Consider the following 14,718-nt stretch of genomic DNA (forward strand, 5'->3'; position numbering starts at 1 on the left):
GCCTTGATATCACAAAACATGATGTTGATACTGCTGGCTTGTTATCAGGTGCAGCTACTACTGGGAGTGGGCTTGGGAGGGCCCACTCAACAGAGCAGCAGTTGACGCTGAGAGATAGGAAGCGTTCACCCCTGCTGCTGGCATACTGTTCTCCCCCCCCCCCCCCCCCCCCCTTTGACTTGGTTGCTTAGCTTGCTGAACCCGTGTTGGTCCTGACGAGGCTTGCCGTTTGCTCGAGTTTGAGATTATAACATATTTTTAAAAAAGGCAGTGGAGCGAAGTATGTTGAAAATGGAGGCCTAGCTTGTTGAAATGGTCTACTTTGGTCGGCAAGCTAGGCTTCGAACTCCTTGCTCCAGGAAAAATTGGTTATAAAGTCAGGTTCGAGCTAACAGCAAGGCTTATCGGAACCGACAAGGGCTCAGCAAACTAGGCAACTGTGTCTGGGGAATACGGAAGCAGCATGCTGGCAGGAGGGGCGGCTGCTTTCTACTTTCAGCGGCAAGTGCCACTCTGCTGAGTGGGTCATCCCAAGCCCCTCCCCCAAAAGCACCTACAACTGATAAAGGCCCGTTCACACATTTGCGTTTGACTACGACCGACTGAGACGAGACCGGTTTTTAAGCTTCTTGCTGCGACGACTTCCGACAGGCTCTGCAGCAGTGCATCCGCTTGTAAGCCGTCGCGCAAGAGGCTTAAAAACCGATCTTGGCTCAGCCGGTCGTAGTCGGTTGCAATTGTGCGAACGGGCCTTTACAAGTCAGCAACATCAATACCAAGTACTTCCTGCCTTTGAGCATACACTGAAACCAAAAAAAAAAAAAAAAGATAATAGTGAGATATTGTGTACCTTGAATGTTGTATAGCCCAAAATGCATAGATGTTTTATTTTACTAATTTTTTATTTTATTTCTTGATTATAATGTTGCATTGATGCATTATTTTGTTATGCATTCTGTTTTGACCTGTGCAATTAGCAAACAATTCATTTTTAATTTTTTTTATTGCATGTCATGATAGGAATATATTGGCATGCCCACCTGTGATGCATTATTATCTTCTTTACTTGTGCATAAAATATATTGATGTGTTATTTTGCTCGTTGTTTAGTTTATGTCATGGTTTTAGTGTATTTATTGCAGATGAAATAATATAAGGTATTGACTATTTCTACGTCCATCGCCAACATATCTAAAAAATTATTTTGACATCCCCCGTCAATGCAGCTGTTGCAGGGATAGTAGGGTGGTAGCCATTTTGTTTGGTTTAGTTTCCGACTGGAGGTGTGAGTGTCGACGGTCCCATGTCGCTGTGTCGCATGCCGGAGAAGTTTTGGTCCTACATGGCGCTGGAAAGGTCTTGCATAGTGTGTGTGTGCTCGACTGGCACGACATTTGACCCTTTCAGACATCACACGTCTGGTGACAATGTTCTCAACTCTTGCATGTCATTTCGGCACGTGTCTCACTTAAAGTTTTGAATGCCCAACAAAAACGAGCTAGATATTCTTTCATATTGGCTGCACATAGCAAAAGTAAGTGCGTGAACTACATAACAAATGTAAAGTACAAAGCACTGAGAGTTTTGAACAATTTTTGTGCCTCTAGGCTTCCACACCGTGCGAGCGCATCTTCAAATCGTCGCAAAGTCTCGCTTTGCATCTGGGTTTGCTGTTTAACCTAGATTTTATTTTTGGTTTGTGTATAACTTGCATAATGAATGTAGGTTGCTTACGAAATGATAGTGATGTTCAATAAATTGTTGCAATTGCAAACATTGCCTCCTTGACATTGACTGGTGCAAACAAACAACCGAGGTTCCAACACACCGATTAAAAAATTACCATATAGCAATCTGCATTGTGGTTGTACGAGAGACATGCATCTTCCTACAGCAAGTGTCATGCAATTGACTGCAAATTTTGTGACACGAGAATCAAATCCAAAACATTACAGAACGCGAGAGCATTCTGTAATGTTTTCCACAACCAAGCAAATGTCATGTGCTGGCTGATACTTGAGTTGTATTTTGAGTTTCTTTGCATTCCCCATAACTTAAAAAGGTCATAAAAGCAGCAGTGGACATTTGTGGCCAGAAAGGTGTGTTGAACTGCAACGTCTATTGCAAGCAAGGTGACATTTTCCCCGGCTACTTTCGATTTGAAGTCCCAAGTTGGAGACGTCAAAATAATGAATTAGTGCTACGACTTATGACATTTGTTTACTTCAAGTCGTGCGATTTAGTGATGTCTCGTTAATGCACACCTTCATTCCCAAAGCAAAATGTCCATAGTGTGAGTTATTCATAATAATGAGACAAAAATGCATGTATTTACCCAGTTTGTCTCCCAAAGTGTTCTCATAATAAAGGGGTCTGTGTTAAGAGATGACACATACATTGCTAATTGGGAAACCTGGGATATTCCTCAAATAAAAACAGTTTGAACAAGTCAGTTATTCGTTTTCTTAAATTTTTATTTGCACACGTGGAAAAAGGTAACACCACACCAACATAGAAAAATATCAGTTCTCTGACCAAGCCTCCTGATCAAAACGCAGTTGCCAAGACAGTCCATCAAGCATCGTCGGATGTAACTGACTGCAGATAGAGCAGAAAACACGCACCCTTGCACAGCGGCCTGCCACCCATAAAACGTTGCAGTTTGTAGTGGTAAACCATGCCTGTAATGATGCAAAAGTAACAATGCCTACCGCAGGCAGGCATTGTTACTTCTGCATCATCCGAGTTCACGGCTTAGGGTAGGTTTGTGGTAAACTTCGAACGAAGATTGCATGAAAATATTTCAATGAGGAGCAGTTGTGAGATAAGGTTTGACATCTAATCAACCATTGACTGAAAATCTTCGTAATTAACCAGAGTTACCCTTAAATTTAAGTGTAAACTGAACAAAACATTCCGTGATCCTTCACCGATCCAGACTGCTCAATTCAAGAGGCTATCAAAAATGGACACACTGCAATTGTAGAATGGATTCCAAGTCACAGGAAGGAAATCACAATTTAATTCATTTGGAGAGAAAACAGAAGAACAATTAGTTTCTTGCTTGACAAGTGCCTGCCTCCCAAAGTAAAGAGAAAAAAAAGTTTGGTTTTGTTATGTTTACACAATTAAAAAAATTGCATTACAGGCAAGAGGAGAGAAAGCATCCAACAAATTTGAAATGGGGAAATACAACCAACATACATTTTTTTTAGTGTCACTAAGATTTTCTTAGGGTCCCTGCACGAGACCATGATGAAAGAATATTCCTGGCTTGAAATCTTGTTGGAATCCATGCTCACTTTCGTCTGCTTTTGTTTTATGCCTTTTTATGTGCAAAGGCACTGTTTTCCAGAACGCTAGTTCTTTGCGTCATAATTGACTGTGCCAGCCGCACAAGTCGCTGGTGCTCAATTTTTATACATACCGGTCTTCACTCAAACCTAAGACAAGCCTCAAGACTGGTTTTGCTCACTGAAATGGCTTCTGCAGTCACCGTCAAGCCCACTGAGGCAGCTCAGAAAAAAAAAAAAAAAAAAAAAGTTAGTCTGGGAGTTAGGATGACGTTAGCAAAGAATCGCTTACATTAAAAATGAATAGGGAAAATGGTACAATGTGCAATACCGCAGACGGCTTATTAACATTAGACTTCATAGTTTTTTTTTAAAGGGCAACTCCGCTCGATTTCAAATACTTTGACATGATGAGTGATTTCGCATTAAAAAGCCCTAGTAAAAAACACTACATCATTTGCTTTGCGAAAAATGGAATATATATTTTTAAGTCCCATTTTAAACACGAGCAAAAATTGAAACTGAAACCTCGGCTCCGTTTGGCAACATTGGCCTCGGGCCGCCAAGAACATGCCTATCACATGGTACAACATGTCACGTGATCCTCTACACGACAACGGGCAGGATTGGAATCGGGGCGGGCGTGTGCCAGGCGCAAGTGTCGTCTGCACCACAATCTTCACCAAGTTTTGGTGTCTACAGCATTCAGTGACGTCTGCCCAACTACGGCATAAGTCTGCACACGTAGTGGCTGTAGTGTGGACTAAATTGCGAGACAATAATCACAAACAGGGAGACGACGAGGGCGGTTGCGACGCGGGAGATGGCGGTAACGGCGAGGCGACAAGACGGCTCCCAAGAAACGTGTTGCGCAGGCGCATTACGCCAATCATGCAGACACCGCTTAGCGCTAAGAAGGAACGTTGCTGACATTACACATTACGCTTGCCCGGAGAAGTAAAAACTGGGGGCAATGGTGATGACGTTTAGCTCAAAGGTGGCTACGCCCACGCTGTAGCCTTGACTGCGCTGTTGGTTGCGCCTCAATTCGCCCGCTCGAGTCAGCCAATTTCGGCAACTTGGCGAGTTGCAAAGTTTGCCGCACCCTTTAAAGAACATTTAGAGAACTACGTTGTAATATTTGACGTGTGGTCTTCCTAGGTGATACTGAAGAGGACTGCATTGGTTTTTCAAAAACAAGTATGAAGCGGAGTGGCCCTTAATATGCCGCTAGGATTTCCAACTATAATGGCATCAAGTGCAAGAACCCTATATGTATTCAATTTACAATGTTTAAAAGATGGGGGAATGTTACCGATAGAGTGAAAGGGGCTGTGCAACAATTTTTGGAATTCGGTCAAATAACTGTGGTAGTTGTTCCCTGTCCTGTGTGGAGCAAAGGAGCTGAAAACCAATTTTGCTTCTGCATGTAAGTTTGTTTAAAATAAAAATAAAAAAGTGATATAGAACTGAATATAGTGCCGTTTTTTCAATGATATGAGGATTTGTAGACATTTACTCATGTTGAAACGACAATATTTATGAAAGATAGCATTAGATATTGAGCACATAGTAGCACATCTTGCCAAGTTATTACAATGCACCAAGGTTGGTGTCATGCCATAGCTCCCATGGCCGCCACTTGCAGCTGTAAATAGCAAAACGTTCCTTGTTTTTTTATTTGCTAATACACAATGGAATTGCGATATTTCACAAGAATGAGGTGGTTTCTCTATACCTCGTGGTAAGGTAGTGTAAAAATTAAAAACTGCAAATTCTTTCGAACCTAAAATTGTTGCATTGTCCCTTTAAGCATTGGGTGCTGAGCCCCTGAACACTACATTGTACTGCCAAGGCACTTCACCAGTGAGAGAGCAGAAGTACCTGCTGAAGGCGTCCCTCACCGCCTTAGCCCTGTCGCCAGGCACAGTCGAGCTGATGCAACCTACATCTGACAGGGCAGTGCCATCATTTACATCAGCTCTCCAGCCTCCGCTCACCACGCCGCCCAAAGGGTTCTCGTGGTCAGCGTAGTTTTGAGGGCAGTAGCGGCGATGTCCCTGCTCACTCTCATCACACACCCTCAAGTAGTTGTGCAAGTCGACGCATGCCCAGACAACGGCCTCCAGGGTTTCCTCAGAAGCCTGGATTGGTTGTCTGAAAATGCGCCACCTCGCCACCAAGATGCCAAAGGCATTCTCAATGATCCTCCTTGCCCTGGAGAGTCTGTAGTTAAACACTCGAGAGAGTAACTGCAGTTCTCTCCTGGGAAAAGGGCGCATGAGGTTAGGGAGCAGGGGGAACGCCTCATCGCCCACGAATACAAAAGGCAGCTTGGTTTCTTTTTGGGGTAGGAGCCCAGCTGGCGGGAGACCAAGTTCCCCCGACAGCATAGACCGCCCCATTTCAGACTCTCTGAACACTCCCCCGTCACTAAACCGCCCCGGCTGCCCAACATCTACGAGAGTGAACTTGTAAGTGGCATCGCAGCTGGCCATGAGTACAGTGCTGTGGAACCCCTTGTAGTTGAAGGTGTCGGAGCCCGCACCGGACGGGGCCTGGATGGCCACGTGCTTGCCATCCAGGGCTCCGACACAGTTTGGGAAGTTCCACAGCCTGCCAAACTCTGCTGCGGTCCGCTCCCACTGGGCAGTGTCGGGGGCCTAGAACAACAGTTGACCAAGTCTTAGCCAGAATCACACAAACACCACCAAGACATACCAAACACCTCAAATCCAGAAGTGTCATATGTTACACCATTTACAGTTTCTTTTTGTAAGAAGGCATAAGTGCCATGAATACTAAGATGTTTTTTCAAGTGATCCTAGCACAGCACTCATAGTCCGTGTTCCCAAATTGACTCAATCTCACTGTAGGGTAAAGGTTCTGTACCTGGTGTTTGAAAACCTAAACGCGTCCAGCGTTTCTTTATCTGTCTTGTCCAGTGACATGATCTGCTGCAGTAACTCGGATCCATTCGAGTTGGATTTGGGAAACAGCCGTAATGTTGCATTGGTCGCAATTATTTGCAGTTGAGAGTTTACAGGGAGTGTACGCTTTACAGAGAGAACGTCAAATCCAAAGTATTCATAAACAGCACAAGCCACGGCATTAATTTCTGGTAAAGAGATGCAGTCATAACTGTCTTTCACTTTACCTTCCTTATTTTATTCACTTCACTTCATCACTGTGGTTGCGCAAGAGGTTGTTGTCTGTGTTTGTTGCATCTTCAAGAGTTTTGTGAAGCATTAAGATCACAGCCATGAGATATTGGCTTAAGATAGGGCTTTTGCTGCACAGGGAATTGAAGTTTCTGTATAAATGGTTAATTAGCAAAACCTAGCCTGTGTCTTTGATTTACTTCTTTAACTCCTAAGTTGACCAGGCACTAGAAGCTACCTGCTCAATCTACTAGTCGTGTGTCTACCTTTTGTCACATGATCATGCTCCCTTCTGTGGCTACGAGCAGAAATAGCGGTCAGAAGACGAAAGGGTGGCGGTTGATTTTTCTGGCAAGCATGTAGCTCCCACCATACTGCCAGCTTAGGGGTGGAGGAAGTGTAGTGCAGCACATAACTTGTACGATGGAGCATAAACACCATTGTGCTTCTGTCACTAATGGAGGCTTTTTGTGGGTTCGCTCCTTGTCATCAAAAGTGCCAGTGGTCAGCATTTCTGGGAAACAAAAATAGGGCAGTAATGGCAGCTCGTACTTGGCTACAACTTTGCCCTGCGAGCAGAGAATGCCGCGGGAAGGCTAGAAAAAGAGGCAAGCTGAATTCAAGGAAGTGCACAACGAAGTACAAGTGGCTACAAAATGCAGAACCAGGATCGCTCAAATAACCAGACGAACTATATTAGAACGCTCAGCACTGCTGGCGATGCAATGCGCAGCACACTCCAGACACTTACAAATTTCAGGCAGCATGTTGCAACTATTGCAAGAAATGCAGACACATTGTCAAGGCATGCATCAAGAAGCGGAAGGATACGAAACATTCGCACATAAATCACAGCATCTATCTATAACAGCACCAGGTGCAGACAAGTGTGCCACAATTGTCATGCACCCTCCCTCACTGGCTACGTCAACACTGTACGAGCTGAACACCGTGCAAATACTACCAATGTGCTGAACTTCACAGCGGACGTATCAGTTGACAACAGGTGCTTGAATTTCAAGGTTGACTTCGGAGCAGCCTGCACACTCATCAGCAAAGTGCGGTTATGTTCTACATGGATGAACAGCCCGCCTCGGCTGGAAACTGAACTGAATGAGCCGACGCTGTGTGACGTTAGGTCCGGACATAACAGCAACACTGACATACTCACCGGGCGGTACAATGGGTCCAGTACATGGTGCAGTGCCCAGCACGTCTCCCGTAGGATGTTGCTTGCTGTCGATCGTCCGATCCTGTAGCACATGGATGCCAGCTGCTGAGAAGACCCATGAACCAGGCACCTAAAATGTTAAAGTTGTGGGTCACAATGATACATGGGCTATTAGACAAGCAACAGAAACAGTCAATGCTTGGAGCAACAGAGAACAAAAAGAGTGATATAAAAGATGAGTGGGGCTCAAAATAATGTAAATGAGATGTTTGTATGTAGACAGTTAAAGGATGTTCTACCTTTGAAATCTGATGACAGTAGGTTACAATCAGGGTTCCATGCTTTCAGTAAATACCAATAAAACCTAGAAAAATAAACCCAAGTCAGTTTTGTCAAAATCTGGGAAAACTGAAAAACTGATTTCGAGCTGTCCTTGAATTACAAGAGCCCAAGCTTCACGGGAACAAACTTATTATGTACAGCTTTATTTTGTGCTGATCCAGAAGAGGGCTATTAGTAAACTGCCTGCTTCTTTCTCAGGAACCACAGACCTTATTCCATTTCCTTCAATTTTGGTCCTTGGAAGTTTTCAAGTATTCGGGTTGCGTGCATATTTATTCAACATTGTCGTTGAAAAACAACCAATCCGTGGGGACAATAAACCCCAAAAATACACCCCCAATTTGAAAAACAAGAACTCTGAAAACATGGAACCTTTTTTATATTGCAAATGAATTAAGCCAGTGTAGTATAAATGCTAGCCGTAACATACACCGTGCAGTGGTGACACGAGCAAACACCAATGCGATGCTCATTCAAATTGAAACGGGTAGGCATGGGGATTTAGGCCAGGCTCCCTGGATCCCTCAGCATGGACCTTTTGCTCTACCTGCTTGGAGTCATGGTGCATTAACACATTCGGCCACTGATCCCCCACACTAGGAGTCTCCTCACGGAAAAGTTTCAAGATGGCCTTGCACGCCAAGCGCTGATTGGAACGATTAGTGGGTTGCCGAGAGCTAGCAGCCATTGTCTTATTGCACTCATCGAACCCACTCGAATGTGACAGCAAAATGCCAGACGCTTGCGTTCCACCTTTTAAAGCGCTCGACGAGTGCAGTGGAGACAAAGGCTGCCCTTGTCTCCACTGCACTAGTCGAACCCTTTCGAATGCAAGAGCCAAACACCAGACGCCTGCGTTCCACGTTTTCACGCGTTCGACACTGCAGCGGATACAAAGGCCGCGTTTATCTCCACTGCACTCGTGTGTTCGAATGCGAAAGCCAACGGCGTTCGAACGTGTTTGATGAGTGCAGTGCAGACAACGGTTGCTAGCTTTCAGTCTACCCACTAATCGTTTCAATGAGAGCTCTGCGTTTTGAAGTCCCTGCACGCCCTCGTCTCCTCCTTTCCCTCACTTCCTTGTGTCTTTTCTCTCTTTGTCAGGCATTTTGCATGGCATTAGTCACTTAAAAAAAAAGTCTCGGGGTTTTACGTGTCACACCAACGACGGGCACCTGGCACGCCCCAGCAGAGCACTGAGGATTAATTTGGACCACCTGGGGATCTTTTGACGTTCAACCGAAAGCTCAATTACACGGCACCCTCTCCGCAATAAGCCTCTGTCAGATTACGGGCACCTGAACTAAGATACGAACCCGTCACCTGGGCATCCATAGCCGGTGCTTTGCCTCGGAGTCAGCGAGGTAGCGATTAGTCACTTCAGTACACAGACCGTGGATAACTGAATGTCATGAAGGCATACCCAGAGCGCTTATACATGCCTTGCGCCTGACGTCACGCCGCGATGCCCCGCCCTCATCGCAATTGCTCCGTACCACCGGGGGACCGGAGAACCTACAAAGCGTAGTCGACGGCGTGTTTCGCCCGACCGTGACGTGTTTACGCAGTTTGAGAGCATAGAGTTTTTTTTTTTTTTTTGTGTGTGTGTTTGTTGTTTTTCGCACAATTTATAAACAAAAAGTTTTAATCTATTTTTACCAGCGCCTACGGGCTAAATATGCCGTCGCCGGAGGACCGGATGTTGCCGCTCTGCGGAGATTACTTCGACGAGCTCGTTGGGCCTACGAGAGCGAGATAAGCGAAGAAGTTGGAACTTTGCGAAGGCGAGGATCCCTACGAACTTCACATCGGCGTGGACACGACATTCCACACCGCCTTTTTCCCTAACGTAACTCGCTGAGCCTCGAGCACTGCGACTCGAGGCTGAGCAATCTCCTTCGTCCGTGTAACCGAGCTTCAAACTCGGCGCCCAGTCAGGATTCGTGTCATCGAACAACTTAGAAGGAGGTCCTGTAAAACAAAGAAAAAACGCCATTCGCTGACGCACTCACGTTCGCGAAACTCGGCGCAGCAGACAATGCTGCGCCGAGTTTTACATTCTTGCGACAGCAACCGGGTGAACGCGTCCTGAAAACGGAGAACGACAAGAAGCATTTCTTATCTGTAACAAAGTGCTCGCTGCACACCTGTGTGTTCCCGTTTGTGACCAAGTCGGCCCTGTTAATCTTCGCAAACCACATGCTCCTTCGCTTCTATGACAGTTCCTGTGTCCGCCGACACTGAGCGAAGATCACCTTCGATAGTTTAAAAAATCTCGCATCCCTGACGGTGTTACGATCACGACGCTTGTTGCTCTTAGTCCTGTTTGCACAATTAATAACCACATGCAACCATTCTACGTAGCAAAACCTTCGCTCAGCGAGGCAAACTGACGGCAACTGCAGGGAACTTCCTATGCAGCGATGACGATTTGGTACAGCATAATGGCGACGGCCCTCCAGCATGCAATTTTAATGACGTAAGTGCAAGGCATGTATATGCACTGGAATGCTGCGAGAGATATAGGATGTATAATAGCTGCTTTACTTTGGCTAAATAAATAGGACTGCCTCGGAATTCCCATACATGTACACTTTTTTAAGTTGGCTTATGGCAAGGTTATTTGAGAGGTTCTTCAACTTACCGGATTGTGAACGACAAACGTTCTGCAGGGCTTATGGGCTCCCTGAAGAAAGTCGCCTTTTTCTGCAGAAGAGGCCCCACCAAGGAGAGCAGGTGGTCAAATCTGTAGACAAAGTGGTTATTAATGTTCGTACTCAAAAGCAATTTGTTCAATACTGTGGGCAGCTACTCTTAAGAAGTGAGCCACTGAAATTAACAATTGCAGGAACAGCCTGTAAAACACTATTTTGTAATTTGGTCTTGTCCTCTCGGTACAATGAAATCAAAGCAGACAAACTTGTGCACTTTAGAATTTGTCGAACACAGCTGACAGGAGTCTACTGAAAGTGACCAAAAATGACCTGCCAATGTTGTTTTTTTCTCAATCTTTTCTTCAAAAGTGATCGAAGAAAAACTGGTTACATGAACGTAACCCAGCCATAGTGAAGTAATTGCACATGGTCGAAAAAGGTAAAACTCGGGTGTTTTACGAACCAAATCAACGAATTAGATTACATGTTTGGATACATGGTTTTGCGCAAAAAAAAGACGGACGCAAGAGAGAGAAACAAACACGAGCGCACGTTCACCAACTCGCCCAACGACAAACTATTTTACTGTAGATTACATGGCACGCCCCAGTCATGAAACAATTTCGAGCACTTTCTTTCTCGATTACACAGCGGGCACCGCGGGCGGAATTCGAACCCGCCAACTGGCGAATCATAAGCAAAGTGCGGCCCTTTGCCTCAGAGCCACCGAGACGATCAAACATCCAAACGTATCTTTTTTGTGGCTGTTTATGTTCAAGGAGAGTTAAGTACCCACCTTTGCGGCGTCATGCGGAAGTATCGGAAGAAGTCGCTTCCGTCGTCGAGGCGCATGTCCCGGACAAGCTGGTGAAATTCACCGTGCGTTGCCCGGGACCGGAGCAGAAAGCGAATCCACTCGCGTGGCTCCCTCCGTCGGGAACGCAGGCGCATCGCTGCGGACGCTCGTGCCACAAGTAGCCAGTCCACGTCGTTCCCTGACTCCGCTACATATGCATCAACACACTGCAGGAACAGTGTCCGCAGCACATCACTGCTGCCGGAATCGGGCCAGTCCGGCGGGATCGGGGCCAGGGGTGAGCTACTCGCCGGAGCAGCCATGTTGGGACGAGAAGCGAGCACCGTAGCATCATCCAGTGTTGCCTGACTATGTCGATTGCTAGTGGCTGAAGCCGAGCCCTTTTAGCGTTCTGCTATTGGTTGTCGACGCGACTACGTACGACGCGACTACGTACGACGTGAACAAAATGTTTAGCTGGTCGTAGCAAAACGCAGTGGTTGCTATAGCAACCGTTGTCTTAAGAGGTTGTAAGAGGTTTCAAGAAGTTTTAGTGCACTCGGTCGAAGTCGGTCGCAAGAGTGTGAACGGGCCTTTAGGTTCCCGTTTCCGGCTTGAGCGGCATCGGCGTCGGCGTCGGCGTAACCACGAGGTCACGTGAACCCCACCAAGGTCACGTGACCCCCTCCCCCCGAGGTATCGCGACCCCCTACCCCCCGAGGTCACGTGACCCCCCTCCCCCTCGAAGAGATTGAACAATGAGAGAAGGAGTAGGAGAAAAAGGAGGGGTATACCCTCCCATCAGTACCCTTCCCTCCTCCTCCTCAAGAGCTGCGCTCAAATTCGGCATTACGCGGAGTTGTAAACGGCTTTGACATTTCTTTTCTTTCTTTTTTTTTAACTTTTTAAAGTATATACGTGACTCTGTTGCAATAAGTTGATCGGGCAGTCTTCTGACACCATACTAAATCGCCTAACAAAAAATTTAAAAAATGCGGGGGGGGGGGGGGGCGTGTTAGTGTTCATTGTAACACGGTCAAATTTGCACAGTAATGACTGGAGATACAACGACCTCGTATACGACGAGCGCTGATAAAACAGTGCGGCCAACAAAATTCTTAAGGTAGCCGGAGCGCGGATAATTGTTTTATAGCGCAGCTCTTAGGGGCCCGTTTCCGGCTGGAGCGGCGTCGGCGTCGGCGTAACCGCGAGGTCACGTGACCCCCAAAGGTCAAGTGACCCCCAAGTCACGTGACCCCCCCCCCCCCTGAGGTCACGTGCCTCCTGAGGTCACGTGACCCCCTGAGGCCAAGTGACCCCCTGACTTCATGTGACCCCACATCACGTGACCCCCCAGGTCATGTGACCCCCCTCAGGTCACGTAACCCCCGCAGATCACGTGACCCCCTCAGATCACTTGGCCCTCCTGAAGCCATCTGACCCCCTGAGGTCACGTGACTCCCTGAAGTCACGTGACCCCCCTGAGGTAACGTGACCTCCTCCCTCGACGTCACGTTACCCCCTGACGTCACACGACCCCCCCCCTGAGGTCACGTGACCTCAAGTAGTCACCTATCCCTCAGTATGCTTCCATCCTCCTCCTCAAGAGCTGCGCTCTAACCGGCGTTACTGGGAATTGCAAACGGCATTCATTTTATCACCCTCGTAGATTATTAACCTGCCTCTCGTCCTCATGGGAAATAGTTACATTGTTAGACGTCTATTCATTCTTTGAACAAGTGGTCGCGGATCGTCGTGGCTTTCAGAGCGTCTTCTCTTAGAGGTGGACGTCAAGTCCGGTCAGCTTGAGATATCTGGGGGCTAAGCTCGCCTTCGGCGGGAATCTTTCCGGTGCGACGTCACGAGGGACGGGAGGAGGTTCTTTTGACTCTGCCCCGGCGAGTTTCCCACTCCTCCTTTTACATTTCCGAGCCCCCTGGGGGCGGCGAGTTCCCCAGCGTAGCTCCGATTTGTCCCTACGCTCCGCAGTAAAGGGTTTAATTTGATCTAAATCGGGGGATCGGTGGCCGGCCGCCCGGCGCACACCAGCTCGGAGCACGTCCAGCGAAAGGTCCGTTGCAGAACCCAGGATCCTGGGTTCCATCCCCACCCTTGCCCTTTTCGATGTTGATGAGCATCATACCGGCGTGCAGTCGTGTATCAATACTGCGCGATGGACGTTAAAGACTCCAGGCTAGCGGTTGTACTGCATTGGCTAAATTTCTCATTTGCAGATGGGAGAATTGTCGTCCGTTGAGGCAGACCAAGTTTTAGGCGGTATCAACATACACACAACCCAATTTTGTTTTATTTAAATCGTAAATGACAAATAAGAATAGGTAACAGCACGGATGCTAATTATGCAAACATTGCTTGGATATGGGCTAGTTGATTAGACATTGTGATGGTTTGCTGCGCCACGTAGATGGAAGAAAACGCACTCGATAAAGATTTAAACTAACGCAGAAAATAGACGAAAAACAACATACAGGAATGGCGGAATAACAACTGTGTAATTTCTTTCTCATCTTTCTGCCCCCACACCGCCACAAAGCCAGAATATTTTTCTTGTTTTTTGTGTGTGTTTTTTTTTTAAATAGGGTGCACGTAGAGCGGAAGCTTACGCTGCAGAACCCAGGATTGTGGATTCCACGAGTGGATTTAATCCCCACCCCTGCCCATGTCGATCTGGATGAGCATTGTACCGGCGTGCGGTCGTGGATCACTACTGCGTGGTGCACGTCAAAGACCCCATGCTAGAAGTCATACTGCACTGGCTAAATTGCCTATCTACAGTGGGTAACAACGTCGCAATGTTCTGGCATGTTCTCCTGCTATATGAACAACTAACGGTGTGGAGGAAGAAATATGAGAAAGAAATTACACAGTTGTTAGTCTGCGCCACTCATGTACTTTGCTTTTCTTCTATCATCTGTTTTAGTATAAATTTTACCAAGTGCCTTTATCTTTCATCTACGCAGCGCAGCAAACCATCAAAATAATTGTAAAAGCCTGTAGGTAATGATAAATTGCGTCTCTGGTTGCAGATTGCTGTAAAAAAACATTTGTTTCTAAGATTCAGTTTGTAGAATTTGTATGTAGGATTCACGACGGGGACGACGGTCCATTCATGGCTCTCTCGCCTCAAGATCGGTTTGCACGCAGTTCATCGCGCAGCCACCTTACCACGTCTTTCGAGAGGCGATAGTTTTGTTGAAAATCAACGTCGCCCATGTCAAACACATTCGCGTAGCTTAAATAGCTACGCCGACGGCGAAACAGGAACAAATACGCTGCCAAT

General features: G+C 46.7%; 1 protein-coding gene across 1 annotated transcript; it reads right to left on the reverse strand.

The window, feature by feature from the left end:
• Positions 1-5,101: 5,101 nt before the first annotated feature.
• On the reverse strand, positions 5,102-11,483 carry LOC121835090 (protein ALP1-like). Its single transcript, XM_042289026.1, has 4 exons — positions 11,418-11,483; positions 10,612-10,713; positions 7,626-7,755; positions 5,102-5,956 (listed from the first exon to the last, which is right to left on the reverse strand). The coding sequence occupies exons 1-4, from the start codon at positions 11,471-11,473 to the stop codon at positions 5,102-5,104; spliced, it is 1,143 nt and encodes a 380-aa protein (XP_042144960.1). The 5' UTR covers positions 11,474-11,483.
• Positions 11,484-14,718: the final 3,235 nt, after the last annotated feature.

This window comes from Ixodes scapularis, unplaced genomic scaffold (genome assembly GCF_016920785.2).
Source record: "Ixodes scapularis isolate PalLabHiFi unplaced genomic scaffold, ASM1692078v2 PGA_scaffold11__112_contigs__length_91849675, whole genome shotgun sequence".
NCBI classification, from domain to species: Eukaryota; Metazoa; Arthropoda; class Arachnida; order Ixodida; family Ixodidae; genus Ixodes; species Ixodes scapularis.